The sequence below is a fragment of the Chionomys nivalis genome, chromosome 4 (genome assembly GCF_950005125.1).
Source record: "Chionomys nivalis chromosome 4, mChiNiv1.1, whole genome shotgun sequence".
Lineage (NCBI taxonomy): Eukaryota > Metazoa > Chordata > Mammalia > Rodentia > Cricetidae > Chionomys > Chionomys nivalis.
Genome location: NC_080089.1, coordinates 65,725,791 through 65,751,156, shown reverse-complemented (window position 1 = coordinate 65,751,156; position 25,366 = coordinate 65,725,791). Strand labels below are relative to the sequence as shown.

Genomic DNA, 25,366 nt, shown 5'->3' with positions numbered 1-25,366 from the left:
AAGGTAACCAGTGTTAAGAACATAGCTTGACGGTTCAAGAGCAAACGTACATGAGTGGTAGGAAAAGCCACTAGAGAGATGATGGGGAATTATTTGACACTGGTCTTGCAAACCAGTACAAATCCCCTGGATCTGAATTACAGGAAAATTGAAAGCAGCATTAGAGGGCTTTGAACAGAGAAATGACATAATCTGACCTATATTTTAAAAGCTCTACCTCTTGGATGGAGAACTGACTATACAGACAAGAGAAGCAGAAGTCATTGCTGCAGTAAGCAATGGTGTTGCTGACACCAGGGTAGGAGCAATGCAAGCAGTGAGAAGCTGTCAGAGTCAACACGAATTCTCAAAGTGTTGCCAAGATTTGAAGCCAAGTTGAATTTTAATCTATTAGTTGGAGAATGAAAGACCACAGAAGTTTTGTAAGAAACTAGCTGGAATCAAAGGTCTGGACTTGAACACTTTCCAATAAGCAGCCCAAAAACTGATTCACTCATGCACATACACATATAAAACTATGTATATCATATTTTAAACCATAAAAGTAGATCCTGTGAGAGTACATCTGGGTAATTTAAAACATCTGGACAGAAATGAATATATATGATTGAAAACTCAAATCATAGCATTAAGTAAAGAAATCTTTGCCAGGAGTTTTTTTTCCTCCCACTCTTGAATTCTACGTTGGCAGAGCATAGAGTATATTATACTAGATACAGCATATACTCTTAAAGAATATTCAGCAGATCAAGTTGAAGGTGGAGGTTACTGTCCTTTTTACTCTCAGAGTGACTACTTTACTGTCCATCTAACAGATTACCAAATAATGACTTACTGCTCCACTGCAAAATCAAACAGAAAGTATCCTTTAAAAATGTTAAGACTCAATTTAGTTTTATTTGTTCTTAACTATTCTTAAAGCTCTTTCCCCAAAAGGTAAAATGCTACAACTTCGTTTTCCACTTTATTTCAAAGCCTAGGTTAAAAATATAAATACAGACTTGACTACTTTATAGGTAAAAGAACCAACAATGCTACTATGCCTAAGTTTACATAAGACCTTAAAATCTACAGATTCTTATAATAGCAATCTACACAGCATATGTGCTTACAAAACTCATCAAGAACAGGTTCTTGAGGAGCTACCTGTTCCATAGAGAGGCTTATTATCTAAAGACTGTTATGACTTATAATTAAAAAGGGCTCTAGTTTAAGGAGGGAACTCTCAATTTACAGAGTAAAATACAGTAGCACTCTGTGCTATTTCAATTATACCATGGATTATCCTGCTTTTACCTTTTAAAAGTAATGAATTCATGAAGAACCATCATTAAAGTTATATTCATTTTACATCAAGCACCACAGAATGCTTCTATTTATTAAGCATGAAGTTCACATTAAAGTATCAAGCATATAGCAAATGGCTAGGTTTGTATTTACCTTAAGTGTATACCTAGGTATTAAAAGTTCTCATTCCAAATGATGTGATATAAAAATTTGATTATGGGATAGCAAGGTGGTTCAATAGGAAAATTACTTGATGTACAAGCTTAATGACCTGAGAACCTTCAGAACCCACAGAGGAACGGAAGAACCAACTCCCGAAAGTTACCCTTTCACCTCCATGCACATGCCATGACATACCACACCTACACTTGGTGTGGGAGGTCCTTCTGTTTGTATGTTTATTGATTAATGAATAAAGAACTGCTTTTAGCCTGTGGCAGGGAAGAACAGAACTAGGCAGGGAAAGCTAGGCTGTATGCTGGGAGAAAGAAGGGTGGAGTCAGAAAGAAGCCATGGAGCTGCCAGAGACAGATGTTGGGAACTTTACTCGGTAAGCCATAGCCACGTGGTGATATATAGATTAATAGAATGGGTTAAATTAATATAAGAGTTAACCAATAAGAAGCTAGAGCTAATGGGTCAAACAGTGATTTAATTAATACAGTTTCTGTGTGATTATTTTGGGTCTAAGCTAGCAGAGTGTCCAGGAATCGACAAGAGGTCTCCTTACTACATACACTCACACATATACACATAATCATTTTTTCAAAAAGAAACGTATACCCCACTATATGACACAAAATATTCAAATGTCAAAATGCATCTTAGATAAGTAAACTTTTTCTTCATTACTTTGCTTTTCAACTCTGATAGAAATCAACATAACAGAATAAGTGATCAAAAAAATAAACAAGAATGATCTGTAGCTCCTTTTTTGTTTGCTTTTTAAAAATGTTTTTACATTTATTTAATTTATTTATTCATTCATTCATTCATTTATCTGTATGGGTAGGGGGCACATGCTATGGCATTCATGTGTGTAGGCCAGAGAACAACTTGTAGAAGTTGGGTCTTTCCTTCCATCATGTGGATCTTAGGTATTGAAATCAAGTTGTCAGGTTGGGTGGCAAGTGCCCTCGTACCTGCAGAACCATCTCACTGGCCCTCATTTGTTTGTTTTTAAAACAGAGGTCTCATTATGTTACCCAGGCTGGTCTTGAAGTCATGGGCTCAAAACAGTCACACTGCCTCACTCTCCCAAGTAGCTGGAAGTAGAGGTGTTACCACCATGCCTGGCTGAGGCAAAAAATTTCAACTATACCATTTTCTTTCTTTCTTTTTCTCTCTCTCCTCTCTCTCTCTTTTATGTTTGAAAGCCAAAGAACAATTTCTTTCTTTTTAAATGTCTCTTTCTCTCCTCTCTCTCTCTCTCTCTCGCTCTCGCTCTCGCTCTCGCTCTATGTGTGTCTCCCAGAGTATGAGTGCTGTGATATGTGTGAAGATCACAGGGCAACCTGAAGTTATCATGTGGGTCCCAGGAATTGAACTCAGGATATCAGGCTTGGTGTAAGCACCCAGTAAGTCACACCCATTGAGCCAGATCATCAGTCATCAAGCTATCTTTCTACTGGTGATTGAAGATCTAAATAACTGAGCTAGGAATGGTAGTACATGCCTGTAATTTCAGTGCTCAGGAGGCTGAGGCAAGAGGACTGAGAGTTTAATGCCAGTCTTGAGTTTAAGACTCTGTCTTTAAAAAAAGAGAGAGATGTACATAATATTTACCTCATTTCATTTTATTTATAAAAGATAAAAGCCGGCCGGGCGGTGGTGGCGCACGCCTTTAATCCCAGCACTCGGGAGGCAGAGGCAGGCGGATCTCTGTGAGTTTGAGACCAGCCTGGTCTACAAGAGCTAGTTCCAGGACAGGCTCCAAAACCACAGAGAAACCCTGACTCGAAAAACCAAAAAAAAAAAAAAAAAAAAAAAAAAAAGATAAAAGCCAACAAAATGTTAGTATCTGTTTTCTTTTACCATTTTTTAAACCTCAGAATTACGAGATACAGAAGAAAATTAAAGATAGGATAAGAAAAAAACAACATGGAAAGAACAGAGACTACATATGTGACTCAACCACATGGGTAATTGTGTTCTACTGGGATTCTTATCTTGAAACAGGGTTTCATGTAACCAAGATTAGCCTCAAATTCACTACATAGTTGTGGCTGACCTTAAACTAAGCCTCCTGTTTCATGTCCAGAATGCAGGAATTACAGGCATGCACCGCTTTAAAATGGGTCATTATTAAACATGGGAGCTAAGAATAAATGAAGGATATTTTTTAAATTTACACATAAAATTAACTCTACTGATTAGACTAATTTAAAGCATATTAGGAAAGGAAATTTCACCATGCATTTGTATACTACTTAACTATTACCCTTAATACTATATTATATATCAAATGGGTATTATTAGTACTCTGAATAGGCAAAAATTGTTATATTCAGTAAGCCTATGGCCTAGGCATCTAAATAGATATCCTCTGATTTAATGTTTCATAGAATACTTTTACAAAGTGATTTATGACACAGAGCCCAACTTTAATACCATCAAGTTTCTTTAAATGGGATATATGTGGATACAACAAAGAATGTGGCTTATTTTCCAACAAAGAGAAAAACCAAAACTTTAAAGTTTATTTACTCATGAACTAGTTAGCACTGAGAATTAGCTATACATTACTCACTTCCTTCTCTATATCTTACCTTTACTAACAGCATAATCCTGCATGCTGATCCAAAGGCTTCTGGCAGGCTCTTTAGAACAACCCAATGCCAAGTCTACATAGACAGCAATTTCAGGCCGCAATTTGTAATCAAAAGGCTTCTGTTCTTCATTTCCTGAAAGGGCTACTTCTAATAGGCAGCTCATACATTTATCTATTAAAAAAAGTTTAATTTTAGTAATTCCATCTATTCACTTCTCTTTCTCCCTCCCTCCCCCTCTCTCTATGCCACAGTGTATGTAAAGGTAGAACAACTTGCAAAAGTCATTTCTCTCCTTCCACCATGTAGGTCCTGGTGATCAACTCAGGTTGTCAGTCCTGGCAGCAAACGCTCTACACCCTGAGCCATCAGTTCTCAAGTTCCTTTTTATCTGGGAGAGGGGAGTTTTGAGACAGGGATTCTTAGTGTAGAGGTGGCTGTCTTGGAACTCACTCTGTAGACCAGGCTGGCCTCAAATCCAAGAGATTCGCCTGCCTCTGCCTCCCAGGTGCTAGTTGGCGCAAGTTGCTGCTCCCACCATCTGGCTAAGTTCCCAAATATAAACTTCATAAACTTTGTAACTGCGAATAAAATCTTATTTATTTACTCAACCGACATGAAATTGTGCACTCGGAGCTAATTCAAAGTAGGTTCTACTAAAGTGCAGCCCTTTAATTATTTCAGACAGAGTCAAGTCTCACCTTTCTATCTCCCTTTAGAAAAAAGTAGACATTCGACAAAGAGAGGCCAGGAATGCAAAATATCCTACACATGAAATGCAACCTTGAAGACAACAGTATCCAAAAATACACAGCATCCTCTATGAGAAAAGTGTGACCACAGGGAAAGAGGATAGAACATTTTCTTTTTTAAGAGACTTAAAGGAAAGCAATCAGCTAAGAGTGATTCAAAAGAATCAGAGATACCATGAACAATATTCCAATCAATAATCTCATTCAAGTAGGTAATTCCCAATTCTTCAGTAGGAGCTTTAGCACTAAGAATTACTGTTATTGTTTGGGAAGCAAAGGTGTTGCTATGCTGTCTGGGCTGGCTCTGGAATCAAGATCCTTTTACCTTTGTCTCACAAGTACAGTAATTTCAAGAATGTACACACCCACAGCTGGCTCACTTCACTCTTTTTTTTAATCAATGTTAAATATTACAGTCAGGGTTTTAACAAGAACCAAAAGTCAATTTAATCCATAACATATTACATATTTACAATATTTTACATAAGCAAATACCTTTTCTTGATATAAATTCCATAATTTTAGTTCTTAAAATCTAAAAATTAATATTAAAACTGAAGTTTCTTCATACTTAAGTCTCATTAAAAGGTATGTATGGAACAACAGACACTTTCTTTACTCAGGAGATTATTGAGGACTGCATCAGGTATTAGTGCTAAGATCACTGGAACCTTATTCTGCTAAATATTTCCTAAGAACCCTGCAATTTAACTTCCTTTACTTCATCTTTATCAGTCTAGATTTCAGGATCTAGAGTCAAAATCACTTTCTCGTTCAGAAGTAAAATGATCGGTACATGTATTTGAAAAGGAAACTACTTTCTTTACTCCTACTCACCACACTTCCATGCCCAAAGCAAATCTTTTTTTCTTTTCCAGCCTTGGTTTCTTTTCTTTGCACCCCCCCCCCCTTTCTCCCTGTCTAGCCTATCCCCTTCTCTACCTTGTGGGCTCCCTCCATCCTACTGCCTCTCTTCCTCTCTCTATGACTTTATGATGTGGGATGCCACTCTGTATGTTGCGAATGTTTTATTACCATTGGTTAATAAAGAAGCAGCTTTGACCCATGGCAGGGCAGAATATAGCTAGGCAGAAAATCCAGAGATAAAGGGAGAGAGAAGGTGCAAACAGAGAGATGCTAGCAGCTGCTGGGAAATAAGATGTGAGGTAACAAACCATGGGCCTCATAATAAAATATAAAATAATAGAAAAGGGTTGGGTTATAGGAGGTAGTTAATAATAAGCCTCAGCTAATAGGCCAAACAATTTGTAATTATTATTAAGCTTCAGATTGGTGATTCAGGAACGGGCAGGAGAGAAAGCCTCCAGTTACAAATGAAGCCAGTTTGGTGCACAAGCATCCATATAAAGCCTAAAAAAGCTTTAAGAAAAAAATAGAGGGGTGGATTCTAGACCCATTTTGAAGTCTTTATGTTGGTTTAGCTTAGCAGCTCTCACAATCAAATGTCTCTCTGCAGTTAGCTGATTAACAGTCAAAAAATTCAAAGAAAACACAATAGTATACATCATAATAGTATATAGAGAGTCTAGATTACGACTTCAAAATTTGGGTCTAAGGTTATGTTTTGTTTTGGAAAAGAGGTTTTGCTTTTTTTCCCACAGAAGATAAGAAGCTATGGATTCCTTCCAGGCTAACATGGTTTGATCAAGTAAGACCTCCTAAGAGGTCTCTGATGAGAGTAATGGCCCAGGTGATCCAGCATCCAAAACAGCTTCAAAACAACCAGCTGAGCCGAAACAGCCTCACAGGCTCTATAGCAAAGATTTAACTAAAACTCTAAATTTTCTCAGGATCCCCAATCAGTTAGTAGTAGTGTTAAAAAAAAAAAACTACACCCAAATTTCCAAAATACTGTTTATAAATGTTTGTTTTCATTTATAGGGGGTTGGCTATAAATGGTTAATGGTCATAGTCAATCCTTTTCTAAAGAAAAAAGGGGGATATGACATAGAAATGAATTTTAATCCAAAATATGACTATTAATCTCAAAATACTTTACATTGGTATGTATTTTGGTTTACTGATACAAATTTAAGGTCAATTTTACAATATTATATATAATTTCTACTCTTGTTTAAGGTGTTATGTTTAAACAACTCATTTTAAAATGTAATATATAGTTAAGAAATATAAATTAATAGTCATTTATAATTGTCAAACTTATAGTCACGTTAGTTGATTTTCAAGGCAATACGGAGATATATTTCAGATAGGTAATCTTCAAACACTTCAAAGACCTACAGAATATGGCATTTAAAATGTTTTAAAAACAGAGTGAGTTCCAGGACAGCCAGGACGGTTACAGAGAGAAGCCCTCTCAAAAAAAAAAAAAAAAAAAAAAAAAAAAAGGAAAACCTTGAATATTTCTGGATAGTTAGAGAAATCTACTCCTAGCAACACCAATTACTTTAAGAAGTCGATAGGCATTGAAGAAGCTCCCTATGAGTTTGCTTCCAATAAGGCCATGGCTAGGCAATTGGGTAAGAAGATGCTCTTGCCTAGACTGCTTGCTGTATAAACTGGACATGCAGGACCCATGGAAAAATGATTGCTGAACTTGCCAAAACAAGGTGAGACAGTCCTTCAAGGTTCCTGCTTCATCTAAGAGTCTGTCAGACATTCTGCAGGACACAGATGAATTTCACAAAAGTAGGTGGGACAGTCCTTCAAATTTCCTGCTTCATTAAAATAAATCTGTCAGATACTCTAGGCTTGTAGTCTAAAGATAGATGTCCAAATATTACAGAAGAACTTTGGGTGACTGTCCAGGGAGTTAGATGTCTCTGTCATTTCTAGAGTTTTGAAAGTTGCTTGCAATGTACTTCCTGTTTACATAGGTAATATTATATCCTTCTGGGGTCTATGATGAAGGTGAAGACTAGATAGTTATAATTATAGTTTTCCTTAGTTATGATAAAAGATAAATTAGGTATAAAATTTTAGACTCACAAAGATAAAATAGATGACAGAGTATTTTCATTAATTTTGTCAAATATAAATAGACAAAATATTTGTAACTATAATTCTTGCTTGATAACTGTTTTGTTATATGTAATTTTACTACGTTAAAGTTGAAAACCTTCCTTTTTAATTAAACAGAAAAGGGGAGATGAGGTGGGATGCCCTCTTTATGATGTAAATGTTTTACTACCACTGGTTAATAAAGAAGCTACTTTGACCTATGGCAGGCAGAATATAGATAGGCAGAAAAGTCAAACTGAATATAGGAAGAAAGAAGACAAAAACAAAGAGATACCAGCAGCCACTGAGGAAACAAAATGTGAGGTAATAAACCATGCGCCTCATGGTAAAATATAGAATAACAAAAATGGGTTAATCTCAGTTGTAGCAGCTAGTTAATAATATGTCTGAGCTATTAATTACAGTTTGTAACTAATAATTAAGCCTCAGAATGGTTATTTAGGAACTGGTGGGCATGAGAGAAATCTCTGGTTATGACTTTACCTTATATCTGAGTCTCTTTTTCTTACTGGAAATGTAAAAATTTAAAAAAAAAGGTTTAATATGGGCTAGCTAATCCTATTCAATATTTCATAGAATCAAAATGAGAGACCCAGAGAGATTGAAATACTAGTCCTATATAAAGCTATTAGGTCATATATTGGAACACTGAATAAATCCTTGTGTTTTATCTAAGAGCAAACAAACTAGAGAAATGAGAGATAATGAAAGAAAGTGATTTTCCAAAGACACTACAAAGGAAGGAATAAAACCTGTCATTTACAACTAAGGCTAATTGGCTGTGCTGGCTAGTTTTATATCAACTTGATACAAGCTACAGTCATCTGAGAAGAGGAAACCTCAACTGAGAAAAATGTCATCATATGACTGGGCTACAGGCAAACATGTAGGGTATTTTCTTAATTAGTGATTGATATGGGAGGGCCAAGTCTATTGTGGGTCGATTGACCCTTGGGCTAGTGGTCCTGGTTTCTGTAATAAAGCAGACTAAGAGAGCCAGTAAGCAATATATCCCTGCCTCCAAGTTCCTGCCCATTTTGAGTTCCTGTTCTCTGATGGTGAACAGTGATGTAGAAGTATAAGACAAATAAACCCTTTCCTCTCCAACCTGTTTTTGGTCATGGTGTTTCATCACACCCATAGTAATCCTAACTAAGATAGTGTCTGAAAACGAGACACTGCTCTATCCTGATAGGTAATCTACCTATGCATTCCATTTGGGGAAGTAGTTTTGTAACCCCAAGCTTCAGAACAGAATCAAGTTTCCATAACTTGATCAAAATGAGTGAAGAGTACAACAGAATGGGAAACATGTATCTTTGGCTTTTTTTTTGATATATGGAGCTCCGATTGTAGCTCAACCAGATGTGGAATTTACCATGTGGCTTGGATTAGACCATGCAGCATTACCCTGACCCAGCCTCTCAGGGGCTGGAATTACAAGGGTGACCCATCACAGTTGGCTCTAGATCAGTGGTTCTCAACTTGTGGGTAGCGACCCCTAAGGGTCACATGTTGATTTTTACATTACAATTCGTAACATGAGGAACTGTAATTAAAGGCTGAAGCATTAGAGAGACTGAGAACCACTGTTCTAGACCCACATTTCCCTGCACCAGTGATCTCTGCCCTAGACCTACATTTCCCTATGCCAGTGACCTCTGCTCTAGACCCACATTTCCCTGTATCAGTGGTTCCTCATGGTGTAGTAACCCCCAATCATAAAATTACTTTTGTTGCTTCTTCATAGCCATAAATTTGCTACTGTTATGAATCATAATGTAAATATCTGTGTTTTCTGATGGTCTTAGGAGATCCTGTAATAAGATCATTCAACCCCCAATAGGGTCACAATTCACAGGTTAAGAACCACTGCCCTATACCATGCTGCAGAATTTAACTTTTTCTGAGAACTGTCCATTACAAGTTTAGCTCCTCTTTATTACTAATGTGGAAAATGCCTGAGTTCTGTATTCAAAACTCAAGAAAGAGATCTCAAAGGAGGCAAAGAAGTACATGTTTCAGAGAAGAGTATTACCCAACTGAGGGGTGTCCATTTCCACACCGTCACTGAAAAGAGGTGTTTTCATCCAATACGCAGTATCCTGTTCCTCTGGAGATATAGGGGAGCCCTGAAGCATGCCACCAAGACATCGCCCAATGAGGAGAGCAATTGTTCTTTCCAGATCCACAAGCCACACCCATGACTGAGCTGGCTGAGGTAATGGCACACCAGCAGGGTCAATTACTTCTGGTCCTCCTGAAGAGAAAATCAGTACAATTGTGTCTTTATCTGTTACTTTTTTTTTTTTTTTTGGTTTTTCGAGACAGGGTTTCTCTGTGGCTTTGGAGCCTGTCCTGGAACTAGCTCTGTAGACCAGGCTGGTCTCGAACTCACAGAGATCCGCCTGCCTCTGCCTCCCGAGTGCTGGGATTAAAGGCGTGCGCCACCATCGCCCGGCTATCTGTTACTTTTAAATTTTAAAAGTTTTCTTTTGGACTTTAACCTATTATACTATAATAAGATATTGAAGAAAATAAATTTTTAAGAAAAACACGTGGCATTTTCTAAATACGAATTACCTGGTATATTAGACTAATTTAAATTTTACTCACAGATGTTAATCCATTAAATAATTTTTCATTTATAAAGTTATTAATTTTAAGATAAATACTAAATCAGCACATGCAAACTTATCTCAATGGATTCTATTACACCATCTAGATCAAATTTTACCATCTTAGGCAGTCTTTGGGTCTTTTTCTCCAAAACGAAACAAGAATTCATCTATTAAAGTGACATTATTGTTTAATAACTCATCTGGCTTGAACTCAGAATTGTCTTATACAAAGACCCAGACCCAGGCTTTCTTAGTGTATGCTTGTTTCTAAAAGTTCTTCATATGTGCTCTCTCTCTCTCTCGCTCTCTCTCTGTCTCTCTGTCTCTCTCTCTCTCTCTCTCTCACACACACACACACAATAACCACAAAGATAACAGAAATCCAAGAGGGGAAAAAAATACCAAAAGGTAGGTATCTGAAAAGATTTAATTGACAATCCTCTGATAAATATTAATAAGGAAAGACAGACTCCATAAATTTTAAAAATAGAAAAAAGGATGTGTAGCAATGTAGATATAAAAAAGTTTTTCAACCCATAAATGAACACAATCAATTTTATACCCCCAAAAATTGAAAGTCAACAAAATAACATTTTCTGGGGAAAAAATTCTAAAATGGATTAGGAAAAAAAACCCAAAATTCCCACAATCTATGCACATATACAACAACAACAACAAAAAAAAAACCTATAAACCACAAAGGTACATAATTTTATAGATAAATTCCTCTAGCACTTTAAAAAAAAGAAAATTTTTACCCTTCAAAAATTACTTCAGGGCCGGGCAGTAGTGGCAAATGCCTTTAATCCCAGCACGCAGGAGGCAGAAGCAGGTGGATTTCTGTGAGTCCAAGGCCAACCTGGTCTACAGAGCAAGTGCCAGGACAGCTAGGACAGGAACACAGAGAAATCCTGTCTCAAAAAAAATCAAAACAAAATAAAACAAAATTACTTCAAAAATCAGAGGGGGAAAGTGAAAAATCAAAATTCATACTATTAGTTTTGCAAATGAGGCAAGAACAGCATAAAAAGGGGAAACTTTTAAAAAATAATCAGTTATGTTATCCAAACAGAAGGACACTCAACTCACCTGAAACAGAAAGTTCTAAGAAACTTTAGGAAAGCAAGAATAACCTGAAACTGCCACATTAAGCTGAATCACTATTCCGATATGGTCATGAATTTGGTACTCTGATCATTTCAATTCAGTAGTCAACGGAATTGACCACTGCTATAGCAAGAAGGGTTTCAATGTTATCCTGTCAAAGACCAAAGCTTTCCAGAAAAAAACAAAAAAGCAAAACTAAGACTCTAGGCACTAGGGCCGGGCGGTGGTGGCGCACGCCTTTAATCCCAGCACTCGGGAGGTAGAGACAGGCGGATCTCTGTGAGTTCGAGGCCAGCCTGGTCTACAAGAGCTAGTTCCAGGACAGGAACCAAAAGCTATGGAGAAACCCTGTCTCGAAAAATCAAAAAAAAAAAAAAAAAAAGACTCTAGGCACCGACAAGTGGTTTTCTCAAGGTTGCACAAGAAGTTACTAGTAGAGACTAAAATCCAGAGCTTAACATGCCTCAGTCCAGTCCATGACTCTTTCCAATTTAAGGGGCAAGGAGACAACAATTCACTAACTTGAAATGTCTGTAGGTTCTAGTAGTAAGGTTTCTTTGACAACCTTAAGATAGATTAAAGTAGGTAACACTGACACTCGTGCAAACACAAACTACTGCCAAATGTCTAGAATTACCAGTATTGTATAATTCAATAATGAATAAAAATACCTTGTCTAAAATCAAATGCACTAAAAAGATATTTTCTCAATTTCCATTTTAAAATTCAACCAGTTGCCTAAATAACCAACCAAAATAAGAAATATGCTACTATCAAATAGATAAGTAACAATAAAATCTTTTATATTTATGATATAAAATGCTTAAATCGAATATAGTGATCCATTGATCATAAATGTACCATTTCAAATACCTCAAAAGAAAAAAGTAATGCTGGATTAAATTATGACACATTTTGCTATCTATTGTAAGGCTCATCTTATTTTCAATCATGTCAAACTTTGTAGAACAAAAAGCTTTAGAATCACTGACCATAAAGATACTTTTTATGATGCCCATAAACAACTTTAGGTACTGCACTGTCCAGTCTTAGAAAACAATCACATCTTTTTGCTCACATGAAATGCCCACATAATTAGGCATGATTTTATTTGAGATAAGCAAGAAAAAGAATCTTTCTCAAGAGCAGTTATTAACTTTTTACTGCCTGTACTTACCATGAAGAGGCCACTGTAATTCTTGGTCTTCTAAAAGAGCAGCTGCTGGCAGAAGTCTATTAAGGCAATCAAGAGGTGGCAAGAGATCGAGGAGGTGACTCAGTAAAGGACGAGCCACTGACACAGGGAGTAACAGCAGGGAGTTAACAATCTGGCAGAGCATACTGCCTGCAGCTGACACATAGATCACATCTATGAAGGGCAAGAAATGCAGTGTAAATCAATGACCTCAAATTTAAAAAAATAAAAACCTAAATATTTCTTTAGTTTGGAAGGAGAGTAGACTAATTGAGTAACTCGTTGTTCAATACCTACCTGATAGGCATTGATAGGTCACAGTAGTATTTACTATCAGAAAATACCACCAACAGACTCTATGTAGAAATGCAAACTTACCATGCATGCTAACAAACTCGTAACACAGAAACTGATTTCTTAAAATACATTATAATTCCACAACCATTAATTTATCCTCACTTTTAAATTTATCCAAACATTCAGACTACCTACAACAGACTAGGTACTACGCAAGGTAGAGACACAGTTATGACCAAAGCAGGCAAAAGCTCCCATTTTCCTGTGACGCCAACATTCTAGCAAGCAAAATTTTTTATTTTTCTAATCTAAAAGAATTTTTAAAATTAAGATCATCATAAAATATCTGTCTTTTCACTATGGGCATTACTTTTCAAATTTACTCTAATATTTCCCTGTACTCAGGGCCAAGAGGAACAGTCACAAGTAAATCCAGTCTGCGTGAACAATAAATTTACACTGCATACAAAACAGCCAAACCACTATGACTAATGAATAACAGTCTTGGGTTCTCAGCTAATTTCTTTCTTTTCTTAGGATACTTCAGAGATCAACAACCAAGAAAATATTCAGTAGTCAACTAGATAAAGGCTCTGGTGCTCGGGAAAGTCCTCAGTAGGTGCAGGCACAGTGATTAAAGACACTTGTTCCAGATGAGGCTATTCAGAAAGAGGAGAGGATTAAAAGCAAAATTTAAAGGATCCCAACATGGAAGGGCATAGCCAAAGAAGAGGGGGGCAAATCCTTTATGAAGTCCCAGAAAAAAACTGGTCAGAGACAGAGGAGAAATAGTAGGACTGTGCTACACAGAGGAGAGCCCATGGAAGAAAGCATTTCAAGAAGGAAATTGCAGTTGGGCGTTGGTGGTGCGTAGAGACAGAGACAAGCAGATCTCTGTAAGTTCAAGGCCAGCCTGATCTACAGAGTAAGTTCCAGAACAATCAGGAGTACACAGAGAAACTCTGTCTCAAAAAACCAAAAAGGAAAAAAAAAAGGAAATTGGACAGAGTATGGTAGTGAGTCCAGCATTTGGAAGGCTGATACAGAAGGATCACTTTGAATTTAAGAACATATTCTAAAGCGTTAGACACTGTCTCAAAAAGAAGGAAGGACGGGCGGTGGTGGCGCACGCCTTTAATCCCAGCACTTGGGAGGCAGAGGCAGGCGGATCTCTGTGAGTTCGAGACCAGCCTGGTCTACAAGAGCTAGTTCCAGGACAGGCTCCAAAGCCACAGAGAAACCCTGTCTTGAAAAACCAAAAAAAAAAAAAAAAAAAAAAAAAGAAGGAAGGAAGGGAGGGAGGGGATGAGGAATACTGACAAAATATGGAGGAGATAAAAAGCATACTTTACATCATACTTTATCTAATACTTTATATAAAGTATCATACATGATACTTTATATCATCTAATGTCTTTAAACTAGATCTGCTGCTGAGAGTTAGAATCCTTTAAGATCAGTGTTACAGCACCCCTACACCACGATGAATGGAAACAAAACCAATACAAAGGAAACAGGATCATTTCTCTTTCACTCAGAGGTGTCAAGCATTCTTGAGGTTTTGGAAAAGTTCAAAGACTCTTGCCTCATACCCACTGGTTAAATGTGAAATTCAACACCAAACTCACCTCTTAATTTCTCTCCAACACTGCCATTCCAAGGACTCTCTTTAAGTAAATCTGCAGAACGTGAATAAATATCTGTAGCATGAGGCAGCAAAAGCTGAAGGTGTTTATGAAGCAATGCCACACTGCTTGAGTTCTAAGAAGAAAAAATCCTAAATTACCACTCTAAAAGATCCAATGTACAAAAATATTTACGACATCCCGTTATCTGAGCTGTAGGTTCCTAATAGAATCCCACGAAAAGGAGAGAACTGCACACCTCAGTAATGTTATTAATGTGACAAAAAGCCAGCAGTTGTTTCTGTAGTGAACACAACAGTTCATGGAGATGAGCAGGCTGACTGTTTTCTGATGGTGACGTTCCAAGAAGATATTTATCACTGTTCTTTTCCAGCTCTCCAAATGCTTGATCCTAAAATGACATATAGTGTAGATCATATTTCAAATATGCTTTAGAAAATGATTTTTATTTGTTTATTCTTTATTACATGAGAAACACTTGATAAAATTCTAACGTAAATCTTCTTGTAATTTTAAGTTACATGTTACATTGCCATCACAATATTTCAGATATAACAGGTTTCTCTCTTTGGAGAAGTGAACCTAAAATTTTATTTACATTGCTTAAATGTTAAAACTTTTACCTAAAAAGATCATTACACCTTTACTCTTTTCTTAATACAGTGAAAAAGCAAGGTACCGTGTAAAACCCTAAATTTCTTAAGAGGGTCTTCATTAAAATTTCAGCCAAATGAGTATCTGGATGGCAGGTCTGAGGACCATAAGGCTGATCTGACAGGTTTCCATAACCCATGCACACAGTCGAAAGGTCAGCAGCATCAGAAGGTGAGCTATAGCCAAGAAGGGAGGCAACATGGGTATGATCTTGCAAACTTGTCAGGATTATATCCAGTTGCATTCTCTAAACAACAATGAAAAAGAAACGTGTAATTAGCAAAACATGTATTAAAAGAGAGTAAAAAAGGATATAAGGAAAAAACTATACTAACAATGCTAACTAACCCATTTACTAGCTTGATAAACAACCTTCAAGAAGTACATAATTAAAGGAAAAACTATTCAACTAATATCATTTCAGATAATGTAACTAACAGGTTTCTAATCTCATATTTTATGATAAATACCTAAAATTCCAAGCTAAAATAGAATAATGTATATATAATTTAAGCACTATAAGTACACAGAAATAAGAAATACCAAGAGATAAATTATACTCATGCTATTCAACAAAATTACTGATGACAACTGCTTATTCTAATGTTTAGAAAAAAATCACTTATAATCTAAACTAATGCAAAATATTTACTGGAAAACATCTGTGGACATTATACACCAATATGTACCATGATTCCCCTCAAATCTATAGCTCTACAACTGACTTTTCTACTTAGCTCAGCAAAGTATTTATTTCCATGCACTTAAAATAATAAAAATTAAAAATAAGCATACTCGTGCTTCAAATGCTTTTTGCTAGTGATAACCTTTTCCTTTTCAGATAAGCAACTCTAAGCATGGGACTAACAGCAATAACACAAGATTAATTTCAACTTAGCACTTACAATAAACCAAGAGTATCTGGTTTGACACCATAATCAACACTAGAAAAATGAATCATAACTCTAAGAACTGACCCCAAGTAATTAGTAAATCATCATATGCATAATTTCAGGTCACTAGACATCCACAATTCTTCCAACATACAACATCAAATAATCAGAATGCACCAGAACTATCAAGCACTACACTTTGACACATATAGCAGTTGATTTGCTTTATTTTTTCCTTTTAGTCCAATTTCTTCTGATGTGACTGGTTTGTCTACATGCAAAGGCTTACCTGTCCTTTGGATAAGCTTTCCCATCTATCAGGTCCTTGGGGTAAAAGAGAATGAAGTAATTCCATCCGTTCTCGTAATGGAGGTAACAACATGGTTGCTCCCACTGACAGTGTTTCAATTACCACCTAATAATCAAAAACAAAACAAAAAAGAAAGAAAAAAAAGTGCGTTGATTAGCCCAGATCTTCTCTTTTTAATAGCAAAATATGAAAAGTGAATGTACTAACTGTTGGGATTCTACAAGTCTAAAAGTATCATGCGAAAAATGAAAATGTCTTTCTTTAGTTGAGAGGGTTTAAGAACATCTTCTAGGCATGGCTGCACAGGCCTTTAATCCAGAAGGAGGCCGAGGGAGGCAATTCTCTGTGAGTTCAAGACTAGCTTGGTCTACAAAGTGAGTTCCAGGACAGCCAGGGCTACACAGGGAAACACGATTGAAGATAGCTAATATAGCTGAATATCCCATGACTCTCTTCTCTTACCTCTTGGATTTCATCTGGGACAGTTGAGTCCATCAGCCTGAAGAGTAAATTTCGAAGTGGACCTGCTTGTCTCCCAAGAATACTGGTAGCTACCCCTCCTGCAAGAGCCAGAGCTAGGTGATTTGAAAGCAACTTCAAGCACAGCTTAAGAAAATTATGGTGTTCCCTGAAACAAAACAAACAAAACAAAACAAGCTGTTGTGAATTTCTGAAGCACAAAAGTAAATGCAATATCCAATTTGAGTAACATTTTTTGTGAAGTGATGACCAATGATAATTTTTAAAACATCAGTTATGAAACTAAGAAGTTACTAATAAAAGCTTAGCTCTTCTCTAGCTTATAAAGACTGATAAAATCTCAACAAGAAAGGATTAAGTCAAAATTTTAAAAGAGTAATTAATACACATATTTACAACATACCTTGATGAAGGGAAAGGCAGTGGAGGAATCTCACTGTTTATTTTATCACAGTATCTCTCAAGAAAGGATCGAAGATGTGAGAAGGTACTCTCCTCAAGATCTACGCAATAAGGCCGGTGCCATGCAACAACTTGTCTAGAAGAAAACATCAGAAAATGGTCCAACAGCCTTATAATCAAACTTCTATACATGATCAAAAACAAAAAACAAGACATGTGGGATGGGGAGAACCTTGATTTAAAAGTATAGTCACTGGGTTTTTTGATTTTTTTGTCTTCTTTTTTTTTTTGGGCGGGGAGGGCGGCTTTATTTTGCTTTTTGCTTTTGTTATTTGAAGTAATTTATTTTGTTTTACAAATAAAACCAACCAGACAAAGAGCAATGAAGTTAAACAAATGTTTTAAACCAATAAAGCCTAGTTCTGATCTTAATCTGCTCTAGATAGGTAAAACTGAACTGTGTACATGATATACGTTATTCATATACATGTGTGGAGGGTAGACAGAGGTTGATACCCAGTGTCATCCTTAGTCACTCTCCACCTTATTTTTGGAAACAAGGTCTTTCACTGAAGCTGAAGCTCACTAATTCAGCTGAACAAGCAAGAGAACTCCAGAGAACTCCAGAGATCCATCTATGCATACCACCACGACCTAAGCACCAAAATTAAAGATATGGAAACAAGGTCTTTCACTGAAGCTGAAGCTCACTAATTCAGCTGAACAAGCAAGAGAACTCCAGAGAACTCCAGAGATCCATCTATGCATACCACCACGACCTAAGCACCAAAATTAAAGATATGGTCTGTATGTAGCACCTGGCTTCTACATGGAGGCTGGGGATCTGAACTCAATTCCTCATACTTGCAAGGCAAACATTTTACTGACTCAGCCATCTCCTCAGTTTGACACTTAAACATTCTCTAAAGACAGAGAATTCAAAATGAGAAAAAATTAAATTATCTTAAATACAGCTTCTTGCTGTTGAAATATATGTAACCTCAATATGCACATGAAAAGGGATCTAAATGTCATTTTTATAACAGAGTCAATGCTAGAAATTACATATACTTTTAGTGTGTGTGTGCGTGTGTATTTATAGTAGTTAATTTTAAAAATCACATTAAACTTATTTCTAAATTTATTAATACTACTGTTATACTCTTGTAGGGTTACATATGAAGTATTCTGCCCAAAGATTCATGTGTTGAAGGCTTGGTCCATGCTGGTGAATCCAATATTGATGAAAGAAGGTGGTTATTCTGCTATACCATAATGTTCTGACTTACTTCAGGCCAAGGTAATGAATCCAAAAGAGCATGGACTGGTGCATGTAAACCAAAGCAAATCCTTCAGTCTTTTAAGGTGTTTATATAATTTATTATTACAGGCAAAGGTATCAACACAATTACCTACATAAATAATAATACTTGTTTGATAATGCAATATGTTGATGGTTCCTATCTGATGATACAAATAACTTTAAATTAACATGAGTTTACACAAAACTTTGCCAGTGAAGCTACAAATGGTCTGTTTACTTTTTACGTGTAAAATTTCACAAAAGAAAGGCATCTTATGATAAACCCAATGTTTCTTCCCAGTGCCATTTAGCCCCCCACATGGTGTGTTATCATAAATAAGCAGTAGTTGAGTGGTCTGTAACTTATTCTTACTGTAGAGATCTGCATGTGTTATTCTGTTAAACATGTACTATTTAGAAATTAATTTTAATATACTATCATCATTATTACTACTATTAAATTTAACTGTTCAACTTCTGAAGTATATTGTGTAATGTTGACTCATTGGACATTCAGTCTTAAAATAAATATAGGAAAATTTTTTTTTTTTTTTTTTTTTTTTTTTTTTTTTTTTTTTTTTTTTTTTTTGGTTTTTCAAGACAGGGTTTCTCTGTGGTTTTGGAGCCTGTCCTGGAACTAGCTCTGTAGACCAGGCTGGTCTCGAACTCACAGAGATCCGCCTGCCTCTGCCTCCCAAGTGCTGGGATTAAAGGCGTGCGCCACCACCGCCTGGCTAGGAAAATATTTTTTAAAAAACTCACAAGAATGCTTAAACATAGCACTTACCTGTCCCTAGGGAGAGCAGTCCATGCCAAACTATGTGATGTTCCCGCTGAGATCTGCTGAATAGCTATGCCATCTAAGCCACTCACTTTTTTTGGTTTAGTAATGGGACCTGTGGAATTTCCCTGGCCACACTGCCCCATGGAGTTATTGCCCCAGGCATAAACTTCATTATCTAAAAATAAGACATAGGTATAAAAGTTAAATTCAAATGTTAACAAATTTAAAAAATAGATTAAAACACTTCTTTAAAAACAAATGACTTAGACCACCTGTAATATCTGCACTAAGGAGGTAAGACAGGAGAATTTAAAGTTTGTGCTATAAAGTTAAGCTATAAAGATGTTACCTAAAATACTAAAACAAATGAATAAACAGGACTTTACCATGAGAAAGAGACAAACAATGACTATCTCCAATAGAAATATCAACTATTCTTGTGGCAGCCAATTCTTCAATGAGCTTGGGTCGCAAAGCAGTAGCTTCTGAAGAACCACAACCTAGACAAGCCCCACAACCCCAAGCATAGACCTGAAAAGACAGAAATACAGAACACATCAATTCCAAAAAACAAGTAGATTATTAACTAAAATTATTAACAAGTGTGGTAACTTCCTGCTATTAAAACAATATAAGATATTAAAATAATATTTAGTGTTTTGATCATTTTAAAGATGGTCATGGTAGCCCTCAGGAGGCTGATCAACAAGACAGCTGAGAAGCAAATATACCAGCCCTTAGTTGCCTCAGCTGATCATCCCCATTCCCATTCTTCAAATAATCCTCTCAAAAATACACAGACATAAAAAAGTAGAAATATTAAGCCATTAGAACACCTAAGAAAATTAACAGTAATTATTTCTTAGCAAATATCTGCACCTTGTTTGTTTCATTAGAAAAAAATAGCTAGGCTGTGGTGGCACAGGCCTTTAATCCCAGCACTCAGAAAGCAGAGGAAGGTGGGTCTATGAGTTCAAGGCCAGTCTGCTCTACAGAGTGAGTTCCAGATCCTGTCGTGGAAAACCAAAAAGAAAAAGAAAAAAGAAACGGGGTTGGGGGGGAGAGAAAAGAAAAAGGAAAAAAGAAAACCCTATCTAAAATAAGGAAGAAAAAAAAAATCACTGCCATTTATTGTGCTGTCTTTAAACACCCAGTATATAAATATATGAGCAGCTTTAAACTGGCCACAAATAAAATCAAAGAAAGATAGGAGATCCTCTGCTAAAGTTACCACTAACTGGCTTGCACTTGGCTAATACTGTTCAATCTAAGCAGTTATGGAAATACTACTTTAAAATTTCTACTTACTGCCGGGTGGTACTGTGGCGCAGGCACACAGGAGGCAGAGGCAGGTGGATCTCGGATTTTGAGGTCAGTCTCATCTACAGCATAAGCTCTAGAACAGCCAGGGCTATCACAGAAACCCTGTCTCGAAAAACCAAAAACAAACATTAAAAAAAAAAAAACCTTCTACTTACATTACTTACATGTTTCTTACATGGTAGACTAGACCAAGAAATGATAAAATTAATACTATAAACCACAAAACTGATTTTACCTATCACTCACAAAGAATATGTGAATCAGCAGTCACATAGCTTCCCTGAACACCTTTATTTGCTACTAATTAAAATGATAACAAAATGAATAGTGGTTGACTTATGTTATCCAGGAAAAGACGCATGAAGAAAAGAAGAGGAGAAATGACTTCCAATTTTACAATCCAAACTGAACGACTTTTTCTTTCAATTGCCTTTGATATAATTATATTCACCCTTATCTTTATGCCATAATGGCTTTTTCTGTTATGGTTATTATTTTTGTTTTGTCTTCAAATTATTTTAGGAAAGATGGGTAAGGACAGGTTAGATGTCTTTGACTAAACAGAAGACCATATATTTATACCAACTACCAGAAAACCTACTTAAGACAAGTACAGGTATAAAAGAACTCCAGTATATCAAAAGCCTATTCAAACAAAGATTAGGAACTAAACACAGGGAGGGAAACATTGCTGAGATTCTAAATGACTCCAAGTCCAATACAGTAAGGCCCTCTTAGCTTTCTTTTGAATATTCTTTTAGCTGAGCACTAGATTAAGAATACTTGTAGCTCAGTTGGTACAATACTTGCTTAGCATGCAAAATGTCCTGGGTTTGAGCCCTAAAACTATAACACACAAAAAGAGTACTTGTCTTGCATTTTAGGGATTATGTCATTCTGTAAAAAATTCATTATGCATTAAGACAGAAGAGTTACATTTAGTAGAAAATTAGACTGAGTAGTCCTGAGGGAACTGAGAGACAGATGGCGTAAAAAGCTCCACAGGTGTAAGAGAAACAGAATGGCTCATCAAAGTATTTCCTCCCACTTTATTTGTCATAAACATACACACTAGACTTCACATAACCTAATATGTTCATGATAAAACTATTCTATATAGCAAGTAATTTGCAAATTCCTTTGGAATATAGTGCAATAGATTTAGTGTTTATTATTTGCCACCAACAGTTAAGCATAAGAACTTTATTTTATTTTTTTTTCAAATCTTATACAACCATCTAGTACACAAAGCAGAAATAATTTCCTCTCTCATTAAAAAAAAAGAACCATATATCACTGAAGGGAGGCCTGAGATTTGCCTGTGGATATAAATCAAACAAGTGAGCACTTGCTGATTTTAATCCATAAATTCTTACTACAAAACCAACTGTGAGGAACACATGAAAGTATGTGTTCTTTTAAGTATGTAACTGACTCTATAATATAACAAAATAAAATAGTTTATATTAGATTTTTCAGCATATGAAACACACGTGTCTCAAAGAGTAACTAAACTAAACGTGAATGTCAGCTTTTGTTGGTCATCGACTTTGTCCTGGCATACGATGGCTCCTACATGTTAGGCCAAAGTGGCTGATGAACACCAGGAAGAAAACATTGTCACTTTCCTCATTGGGCCTAGTTCTCTTCGGTACCACCACACTTCCCATCTGGAGGTTTTCTCTTTACCCTCTTTTTTGATCATCTTATCTTTTTAGTTCATATACTGGTCCCCTCAAATTTCTGTTTTCTGTTTCTTCACTATTCTTTAATAGGAAGGAGATGTTGAGGTGCCTCAATGATTTGGGGAAGAGGGTTAAAGGGTTCTAAGAACTAAATGAATTTATTAAATCAACTTACTTCAAAGAACAGGGGGAAGAAAGAAAATGTATTCAGGTCATACAAGCAGGTAAGAAAATCTGGCTCCTTTTCATCAACTACACTTGAAACAAAACAGTATTTTTATCTCAATTATGTTGCCTTAAAATGTTTTTCTTTTAATTCCAAACTTCAAGTTCACTTTTTAGCTACCTAGTCCACTGAAATACGATTTTTATGTTCATTCCTTAGTCTTACCTGTCCTGTTGATGTCAAAGCAAGTGAAGACTGGCTCCCAGCACAAACTTTGCGAATAAACATTCCTTGTAAAGCTTCAATAACTTTGGGTTTATATACTCTGTTGGTATCACCATGGCCAAGTTTGCCTACATACATAAAAAAGAAAACCATATTCAAGTTAAGCAAATTTTTAAAGCCTGTTCATTTTTTAAGCACTGTTTTAATAAAGTACTTTAATTTTTATAGCAATAACCAGACAGATGAAGAGACCCATTTCTGTCTCGCATTAACAAAAGAACATATCTATTTCAAGAAAGTTAACCATCAACAATTAACAGTCTTCTGTGTCTTATTCTCAATCAATAAAAACTACTTTAAAGAGAAAGAAAATTTTTATTTGTCCGCCTTTTAGTCATATGTCTTTTTAGAACTTAAACATTTTTAGCACTTAAAAAAATTAAAGATTAATTTTATTTTTAATTGTGTGTGAGTGTGGTGTAGGCGGAGGCAAAAGAAAGAAGAGAGAGAGATCAGAGGTATTGGATCCCCTGGAACTGGAGCTACAAGTAGCTGTAAGTCACCTGATGTGGGTGTTGGAAATCAAACTCGGGTCCCCTTAGAAGAGTAGTTCTAGCTAGCTCTTAACCACTGAGCCATCTTTCCATCCCTTATTTTATTTTTATTTATGTGTGTAGGTTTGAATATGTGCATGTGGGTTCCCAAAGAGGCCAGAGAGAGTGCAGGATCTCCTGGAGTGACAGTGACAGGTAGTTCCAAGTTGCTCAATGTGGGTGCTAGGAACCAAACTCCTCTGAAAGAGCAGCAAATACTCTAAGCCACTGAGACATCTCACCAGTGCCTGTATTTCTAACTTTAAATGTGTTGACAGGCTAAACAGGCATTGTGACACAGGGGTATAATTCTACTGCTCAAAAAGCAGAGGCAGAAGAATAGCTGTAAGTCTAATGTCATACAGCTAGATCCTGTCTTTGAGAAAAGAAAGAAAGCCAGGTACTATAATCCCAGTTATGGGGGTGGGGGAGTAAGAGGATTAAGAGTTTGAGGCTAAACTAGAAGCAACTGCGCACACCTTTAATCCCAGCACTTTAGAGGCAGAGGCAGGCTGACCTCTGTGAGTCCGAGACCAGTCTAGTGTATATAGAGAGACCGTGTCTCAAAAAAATACTTAAAAGTAAAAAAAGATTTTGAGTCCAGTCTGGTCTACACAGTGAATTTCAGGCCAGAAAGGGATATTTCTTTTCAAAATAGAAAAAAAGTGCTGGCAGTTCACATAATTTTTAAAAAGTTAAAGACGATTCAATAGTTCAAAAATAGAAAACTTGGAAAACAATTAAAGAGGGAATATGGTTAACATATAAATGTAACCATACTAGAAATTGATTAAAATATAAATTAAATTATATCACTTTCCCCCCTTGAATTATTTTCTAAGCTATCATTTTTTGTTTGGTTTAGTTTTTGTTTTCTGAGACAAAGTCTTGCTAGCCTCTAACTTTCAACCCTCTTGCCTTAGCCTTGTAAATCTTGGAACAGCAGCAGGAGAGAGCCACCACACCTGGCTAAAATTATCTTTTCATACCTAGTGCTATTGATCTATGTGTACAAGTAAGAATTCACACAGCTGACAGAGTAACTAATTAAAGTGGACATAAATCTGCTCACTCAGTGCAGAAGTGCCTTTTGTTTTGTCTGTCTTCCTGACAACCTATCTTATTTTCCCATATGATGGAGCAGGGAAAGAAAGCACTGATTTTTTTTTTTTTTTTTGGTTTTTCGAGACAGGGTTTCTCTGTGGTTTTGGAGCCTGTCCTGGAACTAGCTCTTGTAGACCAGGCTGGTCTCGAACTCACAGAGATCCGCCTGCCTCTGCCTCCCAAGTGCTGGGATTAAAGGCGTGCGCCACGACCGCCCGGCGAAAGCACTGATTTTAAAAACTGGGGGACATCTTGCAACTCAACAATGAGAAACTGTAGTGGTATTTCCATTTGTATTTTAATAAATAAAGCTTGCCTGAAGCTCAGAGTAAAACAGTCGTACTGATCAGCCTTACAGACCAGGCAGTGGTGACAAACACCTTTAATCCCAGTAGCCACACTAGTTTGCCATAGAAACCAGGGCAGTAGGGGGGCACGCCTTTAATCCCAGACCTCGAGAGGAATATAAGACGGGAAGAAACAGCTCTCACTCACAGTCTCAGTCTGAGATTCCTAGAGGCAAAATCACCATTTCAGACAGAGGTAGAGATAAGAGCTGTTTTTTCTGATCTTCAGGTTGAACCCCAATTTCTGTCTTTGGGTTTTATTAATCATGCTACAAGAAACTTACTATATAACTTATTTTATAAACTGTCCTACAGATAAATGTAATAATATTTTAGGCCTTTTAAAAAATTAGTAAAATGACATGTTGATTGATACCCATAAAATATTATTACAAGTTATAAAAATGACATATATGAACCA

The 25,366-nt window shown here is 36.3% G+C and overlaps 1 protein-coding gene across 6 annotated transcripts in view; it reads right to left on the bottom strand.

Moving 5' to 3' along the window:
• Herc1 (HECT and RLD domain containing E3 ubiquitin protein ligase family member 1) overlaps nucleotides 1-25,366 on the bottom strand; it is a 172,797-nt gene that overhangs the window by 104,778 nt on the left and 42,653 nt on the right. For all 6 annotated transcript variants that reach the window (XM_057767484.1, XM_057767483.1, XM_057767487.1 and 3 more), the window contains exons 8-19: nucleotides 22,902-23,029; nucleotides 19,889-20,033; nucleotides 19,506-19,677; nucleotides 17,417-17,551; nucleotides 16,996-17,161; nucleotides 16,513-16,638; nucleotides 15,356-15,577; nucleotides 14,915-15,067; nucleotides 14,659-14,791; nucleotides 12,716-12,907; nucleotides 9,849-10,070; nucleotides 4,056-4,229 (exon numbers count right to left, since the gene is read on the bottom strand). In XM_057767484.1, coding sequence (XP_057623467.1) covers nucleotides 4,056-4,229; nucleotides 9,849-10,070; nucleotides 12,716-12,907; nucleotides 14,659-14,791; nucleotides 14,915-15,067; nucleotides 15,356-15,577; nucleotides 16,513-16,638; nucleotides 16,996-17,161; nucleotides 17,417-17,551; nucleotides 19,506-19,677; nucleotides 19,889-20,033; nucleotides 22,902-23,029 — 1,968 coding nt within the window. The remainder of the gene's footprint in view (nucleotides 1-4,055; nucleotides 4,230-9,848; nucleotides 10,071-12,715; nucleotides 12,908-14,658; nucleotides 14,792-14,914; nucleotides 15,068-15,355; nucleotides 15,578-16,512; nucleotides 16,639-16,995; nucleotides 17,162-17,416; nucleotides 17,552-19,505; nucleotides 19,678-19,888; nucleotides 20,034-22,901; nucleotides 23,030-25,366) is intronic.